This window comes from Osmerus eperlanus, chromosome 18, assembly GCF_963692335.1.
Source record: "Osmerus eperlanus chromosome 18, fOsmEpe2.1, whole genome shotgun sequence".
Lineage (NCBI taxonomy): Eukaryota > Metazoa > Chordata > Actinopteri > Osmeriformes > Osmeridae > Osmerus > Osmerus eperlanus.
In genome coordinates, this window is record NC_085035.1 from 14,544,364 (window position 1) to 14,562,911 (window position 18,548).

The window sequence follows — 18,548 nt, forward strand, 5'->3', positions numbered from 1 at the left end:
TTTATCACTAGAAATGTGATTTCATTTTTGTTATTTTTATATCCATGATGTGTTAAATACATGGTTAAACATGTTAACAGAATAACATAACTTATAAGTCTTTGGTTTTGTTGTAACAATGATAAATTACAACTTTTGGAGAGGGGGCCAGTAAAAATTGTCTTGGGGCTAGTAAGTTTCAAACCCACTGGCCCGTGGGGCCAGCGGCAAAAAATGTTAACGTTGAGCCCTGTACATACATATAAAAAACAGATTTCTAACCCGCTGAATGCTGCGATTGTGTCCTCTTTTCCCCCCAAACAGTTCTAGACCATTTTTAGGCATGTAGTTGTTCTAGGAAAAACTAGTTGAATATTGATAATTTATTCCTCTAATTGATACATACTAGAAGCCATGTTGATTGAAACTAGTGCAGTCCCTGTTTGAATAAAACATTTTTGTGACCTTACGAACAGGGTGGATCTCAGAGCGTATCATATTTAACTTCAAAGGATCATATATAACTTCATACAGAACTGAAATATTTGACCCACAGACGCACACAGAAAACTGCAACCAACGGCGACCATGTAGAGACAGTAATGACATACCATTGTGTAAATAATAAGATAAATAACATAAGGCCATTTAGTTTGTTTAATAAAAGAGCAAGCTATAGACCTGTTTTATAGGAAAGGTAACATTAAGTCGGACGCTATATAAAAAACAAAACAAAAAATATATATATATTTATTAACTTGACCTTCCGGGGGGGAAGGTCAAGTTTCTTGTATTTGTATTTACGTTCCGTTGCACGGTTAAGTAGAAATTACGTTTTTGTGGCAAAAAGTGAAGCTAACGGTGGCTAACTTGCTAGCCACAGTCACTGACGCTACTAACATCACTAACGTCATGAAAACTCGCGTGACTATCTCTAGCAGAACATTAGTTTAGCAGCTCGTTAACTTCTGGGAGATAGCTAGGCTAACTGCTTTACTGCAAGGCAGCTTCAGAAACGCCACAAGCAAAGAGGTCTGGGTGATAACTATTTGCTAATTTTACTTTGTGATATGACACACAATTGTGATGTGTAATGTACAATATAAGCTGATATTATTAAGGAAGTACATCTACTTTCGGAAACAGTAGTCTACTATTTCACTGAAGCATTAGCATCATGACATTAGCCTCTGTTGCCCGGGCAACACATACTACAGCGGTCTATGATGCATCCGTTTTCAATCGTTAAAATAAACATTCCTCACAAATACATTTTCGTTGTAGGATTTATTATGACATTAGATTACAAGTAAACAATTTGTGGGTGAAATTATCATTACCTGTGGTGTCAAACCAGTGTAGCTCACTGGAACGCTGTAGCCTAGTCTAGTAGCTAACAAAAACATCTCCACAGCTGTTTACAGTAGGAAGTCAAATGGTGGCACATGTTCGGCACTACCCTTACTTAAATCAAAAGTCTTTCAATAGGTGAAACTATCTGACTAGTGACTACTAACCTGAATTCCATTGCCACAGCCTAAACTTTGTCTGTTCAATCTGTTCATGAAAATGATTCATTTCAGCCTAAACCGTACAACAGAACGTTAAATCGAATTCAACCAACGCAATCGCTACGAAGACGAAAACAGTGAAGTACTGTACTGTAGTAGTACAATTTACCGGGGCAGCTTCTCCACACAGGGTTATATCGCATTTTTTTACCACTGAGATTTTTATGAATGAGGGATTTTCCCCTAAATAAATGTCAAGCTTATTTACGTTTTTGGGGGCATATTTTCAGTTAGCAGATGGTACTATTTGAATCGCGATTCCATCTGAGATAGCTACTGCCGGGTAACGTCGTTGTTAGAATAAGCTTCAAAGGGGGTTCTTTACTAATGAATGAATGCAATACGAGTAGGCTAAATGACTGAAAATATCACGAGAAGGGAAAAACTTAAAATGACGTTTAAGTCACAGAGATTAGGTCCATTTTTACACCGGGCTGCCAAATGTATTAGTTTTGATTCAACTATGAGGCTGCTGATCACCATTCCCTCTTGCAGGGGAAATGAGAAGACAACTGTTTCATTCTACTCTTCACTCTTAGTATTTTGAGTAGTAAATGAGCAGAAAAAAATATGCTTTTAAATCAATGTAATCTTTAAATAAGTAGGCTATGCATTTTTTATATGAAATATACAGAAATATCAGTTGTAAAAATGTCATTAAAAAACGGAAGCAACCGAAGCAAGCAAGCACACCCTACAATTTCCCCAGAAATTGTACCCTCTCTAGTTACGTATATTTTTCATCATGTTAAAGGATTTAACATGTTCAGTCACTCCTGTGAAGCAATCTGCACACAAGTGTGTGACTGACAACCCGTAAAGTTGCCTCCAAAAACCTTAATTAAGTCACAGACAGTTACACGCACACAAACACATCCTTCTTTAAAACACACACTCACCTGAGGGCTGTCCGAAGCTGAACCCAGTAGAAGACGTGGTGGTGGTGTTGCCCCCGAAAACAGACCCCTGCCCAAACCCAGAACTCTGCTGTCCGAAGCCCGGGGTGGCACTCTGCCCAAAAATCCCTGTGCTGCTGGCCGCACTGGCATTGTTGGAGGTGCCAAACGAGAAGGAGCTGGCATTGCTTGAAATTGGGCCTCCAAACAAACTCCCTCCAGCGGTTGTAGTGGCACTACTGGATGCTGCTACAGGGGTGGCAGTTGCCACATGTTGGCTAAATCCAGGACTGGTGCCAAATGCCGACTGGCCGAAGCCGAAGCTGGCAGCAGAGCCAGTTGTATTAGGGGCAGGCTGTCCAAACCCACCCCCCTGTCCAAATACGGTTTGGGTGCCGAAGGCTCCTCCTCCGGTATTGGCGCCAAAGCTGGGAGTGCAGAAGCTTGTGGCGGCTGAGGCCAGGGCTGGGGCAGAGGCTGAGGAGGATGGGATCAGAACAGGCTGCTCAAAGACTGAGGCTGAGGATATCGGCGCAATGTTAGCCACGGTCGGGGTGAGGGTGGTGGCAGTGGGGGCGGCAGTATTGATGACTAGGGTGAGGTTGGGGACTGCCATGGATGTGTCATCAGGAGGAGTGGGCTGGGAACAAATAGACCCAGGCTTGTCAGAGGTGGCGAGGGGGTGATAGGGAGGTGGTGGTGGGGCAGATTCCAGAGTTAGGGGAAGAGAGGAAATTGGATTTGGAGCGGTTTCTTGGGTTGATTCAGGGTTGACGCTAGGGGGCAGGGGCAGTGAAGTGATACCACCCTCAGTAGGCGGGGTGACTGACACTGGCAGGAAAGGGGCCACTGAAGGGGTTGCGACATGGGGCGTGGAGGTTTTTTCACAAATCAAGGCTGTGAGTGAGGGGTTGGATGGGGGGGGTACGTCACCTGCAGGGACAGAACCAGCAGAGAGGGGAGGAGTGTCTTCTCTCTGAGGTTCAAGGGATGGCTTGCGTTCTGGGGAAGGGGTAGGGTCCAACAGAGGTGTGGGGGCTTTGGGCTTCTCCTCTGGATTGGGGGAAGAACAGGGAACGGGCGCTGCCAAGAGGCTGCAAAAGGATGGTTCCGGTGGTTTGGTGGTCTTGGACAAGTCTTTAGCTTCAGACTCCACCTCAGCTGGTTTTCCTTGCTGTAAGGCTGCTCCAAAATGAAAGTGTGCCGCACTAACATCTAGCCCGCCTTCATTGTTGGGCTGTCCAAAACTGAAAGCAGATGGCTTGGTGACATCTTTAACCTCTTCGTCCCCTTGGCCTACTCTCAATCCAGAGAAAATCCCCAGGGTCTCCCCCCCTACTTTAGGCCCTTGGGGCTCCACTGGGAGTGCAGGGCTGATGGAAGATGGCTGGCCAGCCTCCCCTGACATGCTTGGAGGGGGTGTGGGAAAACTGTCACCTCCCAAGGCTGGTGAGGTGGACTTGGGGGTAAAAGAGAAAGGCCCCTCTTCCACTTTGCAGAACATCTTGCCCGCATTGCTGCTACCACTGAAGGAGAATTTAGCCACATCCTTCACTGCAAAGAAAGATGGATGGAGGGGGGGGAAGGGATAGAGAAACAAATGGGCAAGGCAAAGAGAAAGAAAGACATAGAAAGCATAAATAAATGAAGGGTAGAGAGCGGGAAGGAGTGAAAGTAAGGAGGAGGCGAGGGACAGAGTGAGATAAGGAACAGAACAAACAAAGAAAAAGAGAGAATGTAGATACCGAGAAACAAAGATGGTTATAACATTTACTAACTCAACTTTGATGCATTTTCTTAGCTTGTGTTGATCAAATGAGCAAATAACTGAGTGTGCCATCATATTAAAATCAACTATAGGATCTACTTATGGATATCAAAAGGTTTTGCATAAGAGTGTTACCTTGTGAGTTTGCAGCTTCTTGGGTCACTGATGAGAAACTGAAGCCACTAATAGACCTGTCAAACCCCCCAAAATTCAGAAAGTAATCAGGAAGCATTACACACATGCTGTGTCAGAGAACTTTTAATCTACTGTATACCCATTTCTGCTGTTCCGTCAGTACTCAAAATTGCTTTTTGAAACCTCGAGTGAACAGGATTTCCACATTTACCTTTCAAACTAACTCTGTCAAAAAGGATTTCCTCCAAACTTTGGTGTTGGGGGTAATGTGTAATGCTTGAGTACTAAGATTACTCTTTTGTTGTAAAGAGTAACAATGCGTTTGACAACAAGCTAAGTTTAATGTAGTAATTGGCTCCACTAACAGTACAACTTGCCCCAGCTTAGTCCCCCCCACTTGAAATGGTCTAGAATCTCCCCTGCCGAAACAGCAACAGCTAGCTTTTAGTTTGGCTAAAGCTGTCACTCCGAGGGAAATGTAGCTGGTTACATGGTGGAGGAGATGCTACCATTATCAACTGAATTGCAACAACAACACAATTGTGTATGCACTTGTTTGGCTATATGCATTCAGCTCCTCTTGATTTTGTTTACTTTGTTAATAAAGAGCAGTAAAAGCTGTTGCATCTGTCATTGCTGTTATTAGCCTGCAGTTACAGACAATGACCTGTGAACTAACCTATGCAATGACGGTGGAGGTAATAAGCTCCAATAAAAGGTAGATGTACAGTAAGCGACGCGCCCTCCGGACAATAACATACGCATGTTATTGCAAAGAGGTTTTAGGTGTAGTATTAATTCTGCGCTTTGTAGAACTCGCAAGAGTAGCCCACGCGTAATTCACCCGTATCAGGTACGCGGTGAACGCCCTGTGTGCAGCTACGCTGACACTGATTACACCCCACACTGCACACGTGCGTCGATTTTTGGTAGCTCAAAAGTACTCTAACGAGTAACTTTTCTCAGTATGTAACACTAACTAAGTATTTTTTTATGGTAGTAATCTTGTAATGCAACAAGTTACTTTACAAGTTACTAACACTGGTTACAACCAGGATGTCATAAAAGTAGTGGTGGGCATAGATTAATCTCACTGTAATCTTGGCGTTAATCTAGATTAATCTAGAATAAAATGGCTCATTTTAATTCCGCCAAAGGCATTCAGACTATGTGTGCTACCCAAATAATGACTAAAAGTAAGTCTTTGAGAACGGGTTTCTCAAGCCAGGTGGCGCATTAGACCAGGAGCTCATCTCCTGTTTCCAAAATGCATCACAAACTGCTTCTGAAAGCTGTTCTACTATGATAATTGGTGATGAAAATAAATTATGTTCAATAACATGTACTTGTGTTTCTTATATACTAGTGTAATAATTGGACCAATACGCTGTTCCTATTGGTCCAGAAGACGTTCTCAAAAGTTAATAAATCCGTTTATATACCTCCTGAAAGTTCGCAGAGGTAAATAAACGTTTTTACGGACCTAGCAACAAGCAGTTGCCTTGGAGATGTACGGCAACAAAGTAGCCTAAATGGCCAAAAAAACCTAAAAAAACAACCAAATATGGTTTTTGCACAATCGCCAATCGCTTCCCGTTTTAAAGAAGTATCTGAAGCAGACAGAAGACGAATTGATGTTGTTGATATGTTGCCTTGGAGATGTAGTGACGTCACCAGTGCAAGTGCAGCTGATTGCTCTGCCAACATGGCGTCTGCGCCAGATTCAACCTGTTTGATTTGTGATCTTCCCACGTATTGTTGTAGTATATAAGAAACCAAATGTTTACTCCTCGACAGGTCAGCAAACGCTTTGTCGCCTCGATTTGTTAAAACGTTTGTTAACCGAGACCGTAGGTCGAGGTTTACAAACAAATTGTTTTAACAATTTGTTAAAACTCCTACAGTAAACTAATTCCGCATAGCACAAAGTGCAAACAACCTTAGTCTTGTCGAGGTTTCCATTGGGAAGCTTCTTAAAAATACATTTTCCCTGAAGCAAACCAGGCGGCTTCATAGCTGCAGCATGTTAGCACGTCACTTTGATGTGATAATTTCATACACAAGGTATACACACAGGTTCGAAGACTCGTTCTCGCCACCTACAGTGCAATTCGGCTAGGTATACATCCGCGCTAAAATATCAAGGTGAAAGTCATCATAGCTTGCGTAGTATAGACCCAGCTCCCAACCCAACTTTGAGAATAGATTAACGGCAATATTTTTTTTATCGCCCGATAAGAGTCTCACGTTAACGCCGATAACGGCCCACCACTACATAAAAGTATCACTTTTTTCTGCAGTATTTACGGAGGATTTGAGCACTTTGACCACCACAACGTCAGGGCTGCAGGTTGACTCACGTGGTTGTGAAAGAGAAGGCCTTGCTGCTCTGCATCCCCTGAGATTGGGCCACGGTAGAGGGGACTAGGCCATCTGGTTTGGGGGCTTCGCCTGGCAGGGATATGGGGTGGGAAGGCCGAAAAAGATAGAGGCGGACAGAAAGAGCATGAGTGATAATTATGAGAAAATTATTTGACCACTACCAACATGATTTAATCACCAATGTATGTCATTAATTTAATTAATACAATTTGTCATATTAACAATGAAAGACAAATATAAACCCTATCTGTTGAGAAATTAAATGATGAGTTGGTGTTAAATTGTTACAATTTTGGTATTGCAGTACAGTTATATCTTGCTGTACAGCTTTACACCACTCTGGTATGCTACTACGGCTATATAAAGCTTTGCTAGCTTTATACAGTTCCCAAAAATGTCAGAGGGTTTTACCATGCAAGTCTAATGAATAAAAAATAAAAATAAAGTTTAATTATATACTTACCTAACACTAACCCTGAAAGGGGGGCGGCCGTACCCTCTGTGGACACCTTAAGTATCCCTTGGGTGGAATTCTGAAAAGAAAAAAAAAACAACCTCCTGTGTTATTAACACACTTGTCTGCAAAGCTATCCTAAAAAGAGCTGACACTCGAGTGTAGGGACAATCAATACACATGCTTGCGTGCATTTCCTTTTTTAAGAGCTTAATGTTATACATCATTGAGAGATATAAAATATGGAGTTTTGAGGTACTTACTGACCCCCTGTTTAATATGCAGTTCAAAAAGGGATTTCAATAGTGCATTTCATTAGAGACCTACAGTACGGTTTCAGTTAAGCTTATGTCTGTGTGTTTCTGCGTACTGTGTTTACTTGGGTCATACCCATAAACTTGACCCTTGGCTGACAAAAGTGTGATGTGAGCGTTCCCCTGGTATGAATGGTTTCCCAGCCTGATGCAACTTTTATCGCCCCACCGCCAGGACATGGGAGGGTTCTGAGATATTTTGCACCTTTTTTATAATGGTGTTCCCCCCTCCAACCAATGACCAGAGACAGAGGTTTAAATAAGGGGTAAGAGTTTGCAAGACAGTAGATCCTGCTATTGGCATTACTGAATTTCAAGATCAATAAAATAATACACTAATCGGATGCTAATAAATAGCATCCGAGTTGTCAAAAGACTTCCTTCTCTTTCCTCTATGTTGATCTTGCCGTGGCGGCCCACCACGGCAAAATTTCTGCCGCCATGGTATCAGAAATTAGCCTGGTCCTAACCAGACTCTCGTACATTTCATTTGTGCAGAGTCTGGCCTCGCTCCATTGACAAGCGTTGACTTTCTTGTAGGCGGGTACTCTGTTGAAGTTTAAAACTATTGGATCTGCCCAGAGCCACTCTGATCTGCCATAACCAATCGCTATTTCCTTCACCACTACTGTAACAGAGCTAGCTGCCATATAGGGATGGGTATCGAGAACCGGTTCTTGTTTAGAACCGGTTCCCAGTGAATCGATTCCTTGGAATCGTTGGCAAAATTCCTTAACGATTCTGTTAACGATTCTCTGTGCCGTTAAACAATTAAAATGCTAAGTTTAATAATGGATTAAAAATCGATATGCTCAGTTTAATAATGGGTCATGCGAACGTCTGTCTGAATAAGCTATAAATGTTCGGGCATAGACAGACTGCAGCAAACATGGCAACTAGGAAGAAGCATTCTAAAGTTTGGTTGTATTTCACACGACAAAATGACAACAACGCCACTTGTAACGCGTGTAAAAAGTCTATTTCGTCGAAGGGAGGAAATACTACAAATATGAAGAAGCATTTGAACACACTGCATGGAATGAAGTTACTGGAACGTCATGTGTTCGATGCATGCAGCAGCGCAGCTAACGTTCGCGCTTCATCTCTAACTATCTAAGGTAGAGCTAAACTGCTCAGAAGTGATCACAACCACTTGTTACTGTGTGAAGCAATTTGTGTAATGTGTGTAGTCGATCTAGTTATGTTCCGTCCCGTCGTTTGAAGCATACATTTTAGCTCCGGCATTCGTCTCCCATTAGTATTGATCTTATTGATCATTTCACGTTATCGGGGCGGCGTGTGTTATCAGCAAACGTTCGTGTGTCGCATTATTAAACTGAGCATATTGATTTTTAATCCATTATTAAACTTAGCATTTTAATTGTTTAACCTTTTAATAGTCCTGTTAAATGTGCCTGAAAACGCCTAAACAACATACCCAAAGTACATTGAAAGCTGTTGTTGAACCATTTGGAGTACATGCATGTAAATGGTCTCTTTTGAAAGGTGACACTGAAGTTATTTCCCCTGTTGTTAGGACCCCTGTAAGTCCTACTGGTGTTGAGTAATAGAAGCTTGAACACAAAGAAACTGAAGTTTCTATCTCCGAATAGATTTTGTTTTGAAAACAGAGGCCTGAAGAGGCCTAGAGGTGGTAGGTATTAGCTCATTTCAGAGCCAGTCAAAGCCCGTTTGAGAAATTCGTTTAGAACGAGTGTGTGTGTGGGGGGGTGCAGGACGCACAGACCTATGGCTGTAGAGGGGAACATCGATAAGAGAATCGATAAGGAACCGAATCGATAAGCAGGAATTGATAAGGAGTCGGAGTCGTTAAAATCTTATCAATACGCATCCCTACTGCCGTAGCTGGAAAATCAAACTGTTCCCGAACCCCGTGGGGAGGAGGGCCACAACATCATGGCCACCAACAAAACTCAGCAAAACTTGTTCTCGCTCCGGCTTTAGTTTGTAGATGGGGGGGGTCTACAAACCTGCCCCCACTGCAAAAAATATCCTAGAGGAAACACTGAGACTTCAACGAGTAAAAGACTTCTTAGAACTTCTTAAAACCATTATTAAGACATTGAGACCAATGAATCAATCACACCAGTTTATGAATGGACTACATGTACGTTATTCATTCAGCAGATACAAACTGATGTACAAATAGGGCATAGTAAGTGCACATTTGCAACAGAATTACAATATTTAGTTCCAAAGAAATAAAGAGCTCTACAGGGTCAATAGGTGGACAGAGGGACAATAGTTGCTTGCTCACCCGTTTGGCCTGGTTGGTGGTGGCCACAGTCGCCAAGACCTGTTGGACCACCTGGGCTGCAGGAGCTGGGACTGAGGAGCTGTTGGGGCGGGGAAGGTGGGATTGAAAATGCAGTCAGAAACACTATCACTATACCAGTAAGTGAACAAACAGGCAAAATGTTAAATGCATCTTAAGAGTGAACATCACAATTTAATGTGAAACTGTTAAAATCTGGTTGGGTCATATCAGGTTGGATGGAGAATACAAATCAGTAACAGGGATAACAGATACATAGTTAACAGGGATGCATCATTCATTAACCTATAAGTTGATTCACTGGTGTATTTGTGTATGTATGTGTGACACTTGCTAGGCATCAGCTCATAATTCTGACCATGAAAGAGCAGCACATAAGTGTTCTGTGGTACAACTAGGGAAGGATAAGAAAAGAGAGAGAAAGAGAGAGGGGCTGTAGATAGCAAGTGCTGCAGGGGGAAAGGGGTCGTTGGAGAGCATGAGCACAAGCTCTTAAGAGAAAAGGAGAAAGATGCACTCACATTGCTAGCCTCTGCTTGGATGGAGGCAGTGACCCGATTCCCTTCCTCCCTCACTCACTACGCCGGGGTAGTGCTAGGCAAAAGACTCGCCTTCAAGCAATGAATTACCTTCCTCTCTGCTCAGCTAGGACTATCAGGATAGGGGTCTATCAGGACATGGTATTATCTAGACAAGGGTTAGTGTGTGTGTGTAATGTATGTGTGTATAAACCTACTGTGTACAAAGATGTGTGAGGTGACTGCTGATGCTAGTGGAGTGTGTGGTTCAGATTGAGGGACTTCGCGGAAGGTTCGCCGGTGAGCTGTGTGGGCTCATCAGCATCTCCTCACGGCCCACGGCATGGCATCAGTATGAAAACCACATCAATACACGCACGTGTGCAGTATGGGGTGTAATCAGTGTCAGCGTAGCTGCACAAAGGGCGTTCACCGCGTACCTGATACGGGTGAATTACGCGTGGGCTACTCTTGCGAGTTCTACAAAGCGCGGAATGAATACTACACCTTAGAGTTTGATAGAAAATCTGGTGTGTGATCTAAGCGATGCCTGAATTGCTCACGCGTCTAGGCGGGCAGGTGTTCGCTGCGCAATGGTGTCAGTATGCGAAGCACACATGACACCTGTCTGTGCGCACGCCTAGATATCGGTCAAACTGTAAGACTTACCCTGCGTGTCCACGACAGCGGAGCGGGCGGTGCCGGCTTCCAATTCATTTTCAATGAAACCGGTTGTTGACGCTCGCGTAGGACATTGAAAATGAATTGGAAGCCGACGCCGACGCTCCGCTGTAGTGGACACGCAGGGTTAGTGTTTATGTGGCGTAAGTGACTTTAGTCTGTAATACATTACATTTAGCTGAATGATTGAAGGGATAGAATTCAAATATTCAAAGGCAATAATCACCGATTAACAACACGAACATGAAAAACATATTCAAGGCGGGCAGGTTCGCAGTTGTTTCTGTGCTGCGCTGTGCAAAAGTGTCAGTATGCGAATCACACAACACACAAGAAGGTATCGGCCACAGGCAGGAAAAGGGAGAAAGAGCAAGAGCTGTGTGTCTGAGAAAGAAAGAGAGATAAGTCACCGACGGCTTCAATTAAATATTGATGCGTGCAAGTCAAGCATTTGTCAGGTAGGCCTAGACCAGCTTTAAAAAAATACCACTAACAGGCTCTCTAACAATAGTTAGAACATTCTAGATGTATTGTGAACCCTAAATCTGACAGTTCCACTGAGGAGTAAGTTGGACAAGCCCAGACCATACACTGCAGGACAGTTGTGTAGTAATAAGCATGCCAATCAGGTGAGCAGATGCACAGCTGTGCATTAACCACTCTCCCATGTGTTGTAGTCTTATCCAGCTTCATAGACTGTAAATTATTCAAAAGGCTGTCTTTGAACGAACTGCCTTGACTGGATTAGGTTAAAAAGAGAAGTCCACTGGTGCTTGCTGTTCCATAGGTGCATGAACAACAAGCCCACAAACATTCTCAACTAACAACTCCAACAGCTCAAGCACACATGCTCCATTTTCACCTGGTATTTTCAGTCTCTATTTTTGGAAGCTACTGAAACACAATCAGTGTTTCCTTAAGGATTTTTTTTTAGCAGTGGTGGCAGGTCTGTCCAAACAACAACGCCCCCCCCCCCCCCCCCACATATATTGCACATTTTTACGTCCTATTTCCCCTAAAGCAATAAGGTTAGGCTACTTAAAGACACCCCTTCCACTCATGTTCTAAATGCAGGGCTCAACATTAACATTTTTTGGCACTTGCCGCATCGGGCCAGTGGGTTTGAAACTTACTGGCCCCCCCTCCACCAAAGACTTATACGTTGTGTTATTCTGTTAACATGTTTAACCATTTATTAAACACATCCTGGATATAAAAAGAACAAAAATGAAATCACATTTCTAGTGATAATAAGTTAAAAGGTAATAGTCAGCAAAACAATGAACTTTTAACCTCAAACCTGACGTGCTCTCTCCCCTGCTGACAGCCATCTCTGCACAACGCTGTCTGGCTGAAACTGAAACCTCTGGTCCCTCAATGCTAATATATAAAAGCTTCCATAGCATTTCATCAGTATGATACTAAGTACCCACACAGACACTATTCCAATCAATAATTTGCAGTGGCCCGATTGAGCCAGTGAGTTGCTAGTTTAACTGTCCCAACGTTACTTTTTACTGGCCCTGGGCCATCGTTATTGTCGAGCCCTCAAATGGCATAAATGCTGCCAATTAATAATTGAAGCAACTTATTGTAAATGGTCAGTAGCCTAGCCCAGTGTTTTTCCACTTTTTTGAGCCACAGCACATTTTTTACATTAGAAAAATCTTGTGGCACACCACCGACCAAAATTTAACAAAATAACACTGTAGCGGAATACAGTAGGCTATATATAATTGGGTGTGCTCAAGCCTTTGGCGAGCACAACCATTGTTCTCTCTCATATATATTTATTTTATGTATTATTTGCCCACCCTAAACACCCCTATTGGTCCCAATTAAGTTGCTTGTATTAGCGTTCCGTTTGACGGTTTAGGCTTAAATTAAGTTTTTGTGGCAATAAGTGCCTTGTGTGGCCAGAGGGAACTTAGTGCAAGCCTACGTCACAACGTCATCACACGTTAGCAACGACGCATAGATACAACGTTCTAAGACAGCGATATCAGCGAGCCCTCAGCATTAGTACCGTAGCTAAAAGTGGCTACTTGGTTTCCTTTGGCGAGCAGTCTCACAAGCCCCTACATGGAGCCGACTAGCGAAATACTTATTTAACACTAGCGTTCCTACCTGCATATACCTACAGACATAGAGACATATGTCTATGCCTACAGCTGGCAGCTGTGTTCCCTTTAGCTCCTAGATTCAGACCTACAGTATCCCCGGTAAATTGTAGAGCTAGTTAACTACTACACTTCTGCTGTGTGTTTGCATTCTTCCTTTTTAAAAACGTCTCGATCACCACGACCTGTCACATGCGTCAAGGGACTTTGAGATATTGAGGCGCAAGGAGAAGAAAAATAATAATAACTAGAGAGGGTACAATTTCTGGGGAAATTGTAGGGTGTGCTTGCTTGCGTCGGTTGCACAGGGGTCCGTTTTTGAATGACATTTTTACAACTGATATTTCTGTATATTTTATATAAAAATGCATACTTATTATTTATAAAGATGACAGATTTAAAAGCATTTTTTTTTTGCTGCTCATTTACAACTGAAAATACGAGTGAAGTGTAGAATGAAATAGATGTTTTCTCATTTCCCCTGCAAGAGGCAGCCTCATCGTTGAATCAAAACGAATACATTTGGCAGACCGGTGTAAAAATTGACCTAATCTCTATGACTTAAACGTCCTTTTAAGTTTTTCCCTTCTCGTGATATTTTCAGGCATTAGCCTACTCATTGCATTCATTCATTAATAAAGAACCCCCTTTGAAGATTATTCTACGACGTTACCGGCAGTAGCCTACTGTAAAAGATAGAATCGCGATTCAAACAGTACCATCTGCTCAAGGCCGCGTTTGTGCAATGGGCAGGAGGGGCTGCTGCCCCGGGCCCCGGCCACTAGGGGGCCCCGGCACGGGAGATAATAATAAATAAAATAATAATAATACATATTTTTGATGCATTTACCCACCCGTAGTGGTGGTAACAAAGCATGCAAGACAATGGCTTCGCATGAAGGTTATGTCAAACGAGTTTGACCTGCTTCGCCAAATTGACTTCAACGATTTGATTTGTGACTTTGCCTTCAAAAAAGTAGACGAGTGGACTTAAACTAGTCCCACACTGATTATCTAGCCTATGTTCTTTTCAGTAGGCGGCCACAGCCTGATAATTAAATTGTTCAATCGAGTTGTTTGTATATATGAGCTGGGCTGTGTGTGTGCACGCTAGACTGCATGTTCCAATTTATTTGACATTGTTGCTGGCTAAGGGTGTGTGTTACAATGTATTACAATCAGTGGCGATTTCTTTAAGACTGCAAGGGAAGCTCAGCGTGCCCTAAAATTTCCAAAAATTAATGGTCAAATATTTACTATTGTGTTAACATTTTAAATGCGTTAGAACACGTTCATATCGAAGACGAGTTCTTTCAGAATCAGCTACATATATTAGCAGGTCGACTGACTGATTTCCTTCTCATACATTCCCGTAGCGTCACAGTGCATTTCCCTGTTGAAGCACAGCTTCCATGGACTTCAATGGGGCTGCTTTTAACAGTTTTTTTCAGTGCTTCGAAACTATACGGTCATTTGGATGAATGCTGAGATTATGTCCCACCTCGGACGCTCAGCATCTCTGGGGGTGAATGGAGGAGTGGGCTGGCCGGACGCTGGGCTTCCGCGTGATGATTGGACGGTCTGTCGAAAGACTGCATCTACTTTTGATTGACAGTAATTTTGTACTACAAAAAGTCACCGAAGCTATTCAAGCTCAGTCCCATCGCGGATTTTGCAACTGTAGTTGAAAGACTGCAGCAAAATATTTCTTGGCATTTGCTTGGCGAAATTGCTAACCAATTTTCATCATACATTTCATACAATTATACACCACGTTCCTTGTTTCAGTTTAACCAAATTTCCACATTTCCTCCTTGATTAATATTGTTTTGTTAGATCGTTCGTTCATTCATCAGTAGGCTAGGCTAGTGTCGTAGGGGTGAACTAGCCAGTGAACTAGCCAAATAAATAAATCATTTTTAGGATGTAGGCCGAAAATGAGCTTCCCCTCTTTGAAAGACCAGCAGCCGCCACTGATTTCAATGTATCACATACTGATATTTTTGTCTGTCATAATTTAATTACCAATCCCTCTCTCTCTAATATATATTGATAAAAATCATAGTAATAACAATATATATATATATATTTAAAAATATTTTGCGTGGGGGGGGGGGCCTCGGGGAGGCTTCTGCCCCGGGCCCCAGATGACCTTAACTCGGCCCTGCATCTGCTAACTGAAAATTTGCCCACCAAAACGTAAATAAGCTTGACATTTATTTAGTGGAAAATCGCTCATTCATAAAAAGCTCACTGGTAGCGATCATTGTCAGTAACAACGCAAAATGTGATATAGCCCTGTGTGGAGAAGCTGCCCCAGTAAATTGTACTACTACGGTACAGTACTAGACTACTGCTGTGTTCGTCTTGGTAGCGATTGCGTTGGTTGAATTGGATTTAACGTTCCGTTGTACGGTTTAGGCTGAAATTAATTATTTTCATGAACAGATTGACAAAGTTTAGGCTGTGGCAATGAAGGTTAGTAGTCAGATAGTTTCACCTATTGAAAGACTTTTGATTTAAGTAAGGGGAGTGCCGAACATGTTCTGTCGCCGTTTGACTTCCTAAACAGCTGTGTAGATGTTTTTGTAGTGTCTCGCGTAGGCTACAGCGTTGCAGTGAGCTACACTGGTTTGAAACCACAGGTTATGATAATTTCACCCACAAATCGTTTACTTGTAATCTAATGTCATAATAAATCCTACAACGAAAATGTATTTGTGAGGAATGTTTATTTTAACGATTGAAAACAGATGCATCATAGACCACTGTAGTATGTGTTGCCCGGGCAACAGAGGCTAATGTCATGATGCTAATACTTCAGTGAAATAGTAGACTACTGTTTCCGAAAGTAGATGTACTTCATTAATAATATCAGTTTATATTGTACATTACACATCACAATCGTGTGTCATATCACAAAGTAAAATTTGTAAATAGTTATCACCCTGGCCTCTTTGCTTGTGGCCAGGGCTCGAAATTGGCACCCGCCAAGCGCCAATGGCGTGTAGATTTTTGGGCTGGCGACTAAATTGTGTCCGATGCTCCGCCATTTGGCGAGTGAAATTGCGGAGTACAGCTCCCGACTACCGCGCCCGTCATGGTAAAAAAAAAAGAGCTTGCAACTCCAACACAAACAGTTGTGCGCGCATCTAGGTGGCAGAAAACCGGGAAGATAAAACCTTTATAAAAGCTAAAGAATGACACGGATAATAAAAATAGTTAGATTTAAAAAGACAAAAAAGGTAGAGGATGGTAGCATTTAAGAGAGAAAGCAATTCCCCATTGATCTGTCACATCAGAATTTTGATTTGGGTCACGGAAGTCTTGAAATTTGAGTGAGTGCGTCGCCAGATAGACCGCATAGTCTTACCAGGCGGCAGCCATGTCTCTTTCTTGGTCGCGTCATGTCACAAAGTTCATAATTTTACAGTTCGGTCAATTCTACAACAAAAGTTTTACACCAAAAAAGTCAAGCAGGGCATTTCAACAGATATGGGAATTCTGCTTTTAGCCAGCTAGTCCGATGCGAAGAACAAACCTCATGGACAAGGACAACCCATCTCACATTGAGCAAGAGGAGTAGGCTAGTAAGCCCCTGGAACCCCCTGAATTAATAAATTATTTCAAAAAGTAAAATTGGTTGATTTTGTTTAATCCATTCTGAGAGTGATTTACAATGATATTAAAATCATAGGTAAAGGTTGTTTATGTCAGAGTACGTCTGAAATGCCAGGTTTAATTTGGGCCGGTAAAAAATATTATTGGCTGGTAATTTTTTTCATCTACCAGCCATTTTGGCTGGTAAGCCAAAAAGTTAATTTTGAGCCCTGCTTGTGGCGTTTCTGCAGCTGCCTTGCAGTAAAGCAGTTAGCTTAGCTATCTCCCAGAAGTTAACTAGCTGCTGAACTAATGTTCTGCTAGAGGTAGTCACGCAAGTTTTCGTGACGTTAGTGACGTAAGTAGCGTCATTGACTGTGGCTAGCAAGTTAGCTTCACTTTTCGCCACTACAACGTAATTTCTACTTAAAGCGTGCAACGGAACGTAAATCCCAATAGAAGCAACTCAATCGCTACCAAGACGAAACTTTTGACACCTAGGTTGTCTATGTAGGCCAAATATTGACTGAGTTTTAGGGGGGCAAAAAGAATAATAATATATATGTGAGAGAACAAAGGTTGTGCCCTTGCCGAAGGCAAAGCACACCCAATAACATAATCACTAGACTAGTGAGCATCAAATCCCCTTTAACAGTTTATTTCACAGACTTACAGACAAGTCTTCCACTTTTTTTCCACAAAAAAAGTTTGGTTTTAAATTCTTTAAAGCGCATTTTCTATTGCGCTGATTTTGGGTGTCCAAGACAGGGGTGGATTCTGATGTGTATCAAGAGTCTAGCCATGTACAGGGCTCGACATTAAGGCTTGTCCGGGACAAGTGGATTTTTTGGTAGGGCAAGTCTGGAAGAGAAATGAAGCTTGCCCCACTTTATGTGACACTCATTACGTCTATTTTACCTATTTTATTTGACCGAATTCTGCATTTGCAAAACACAAAAGGGGCTTCGTCCCAAGATCTCTACAGACCGTGCAGCTAATTTAATTTAACACTTCAACGGGGGCTTATTACTTGAGAGGAATTATTTACTGCGTCTTCTCAGTTACACTATCAGGGGATAGTGTGACTTGCTAAAGTAGGCAAATGGCTAGTACATAACATTTCATAATACTTTCAGTAAATCAAGCAGCGCTGCAAGACCCTGTGAAATGTAGAGCTAACTAACTTACGTTAGCTAGCATCGACATTGGCTAACTCAACTTCAGTAGGCTATCCTCAGTATTTGCAAGCTAGCTAAACTCATATCTAAAATAATTTGTAGACATAACAATGGAAATCGCCACTAAATGTTGGAGTTAACTTTTTATTTTTTCTAAAGGGATCAAGGGATCCTATAAAGCAAATTCCATGATTTGCTTCTCAGTACATTATATACGTGTGAAATTAGTTTCTGAAAGCATGTGCAAAGCGCGAAAACTTTGTCGCACTGAAATGTGGAGTTAGACCGTAGAACAGTTTCTCTTCCGTTTTCAGATCAGGTTTTAATGGGCGGAGCCAAAAAATTACATATCTACGTCATTTTGACCCATCTATGTCAGATCACTGAATGGCTCCTCCTGCTGTAGCCTACTGTTATTGTAGCCTACATCAGCTAGCTAGCTAGCTTCAGGATGTCTCCCTCCACCCGCAACGGCATCTTCCCTGGATGCAAGAACTTCAGCTGCGCTGCAACGCTATTTAATTTCCCTATTGATGAGGAAAGGAAAAATAGGTGGATTGATTTTGTGAAGAGCCACGCTAATGGAAAGCTTCGGATAAACTCCAACTCTGCAGTGACCATTTCACAGCGGACAATTTTAACATGGACCAGAGACA

General features: G+C 42.3%; 1 protein-coding gene across 4 annotated transcripts in view; it reads right to left on the minus strand.

The window, feature by feature from the left end:
- nup214 (nucleoporin 214) overlaps positions 1-18,548 on the minus strand; it is a 141,017-nt gene that overhangs the window by 58,695 nt on the left and 63,774 nt on the right. For all 4 annotated transcript variants that reach the window (XR_009932708.1, XM_062484629.1, XM_062484628.1 and 1 more), the window contains 5 exons: positions 9,778-9,856; positions 7,195-7,264; positions 6,710-6,800; positions 4,350-4,405; positions 2,450-4,000 (listed from right to left, as the gene is read on the minus strand). Coding sequence is in view for 3 of the 4 variants with exons in the window: in XM_062484629.1 (XP_062340613.1) it covers positions 2,450-4,000; positions 4,350-4,405; positions 6,710-6,800; positions 7,195-7,264; positions 9,778-9,856 (1,847 nt within the window). In the remaining variant the exon portion in view is untranslated. The remainder of the gene's footprint in view (positions 1-2,449; positions 4,001-4,349; positions 4,406-6,709; positions 6,801-7,194; positions 7,265-9,777; positions 9,857-18,548) is intronic.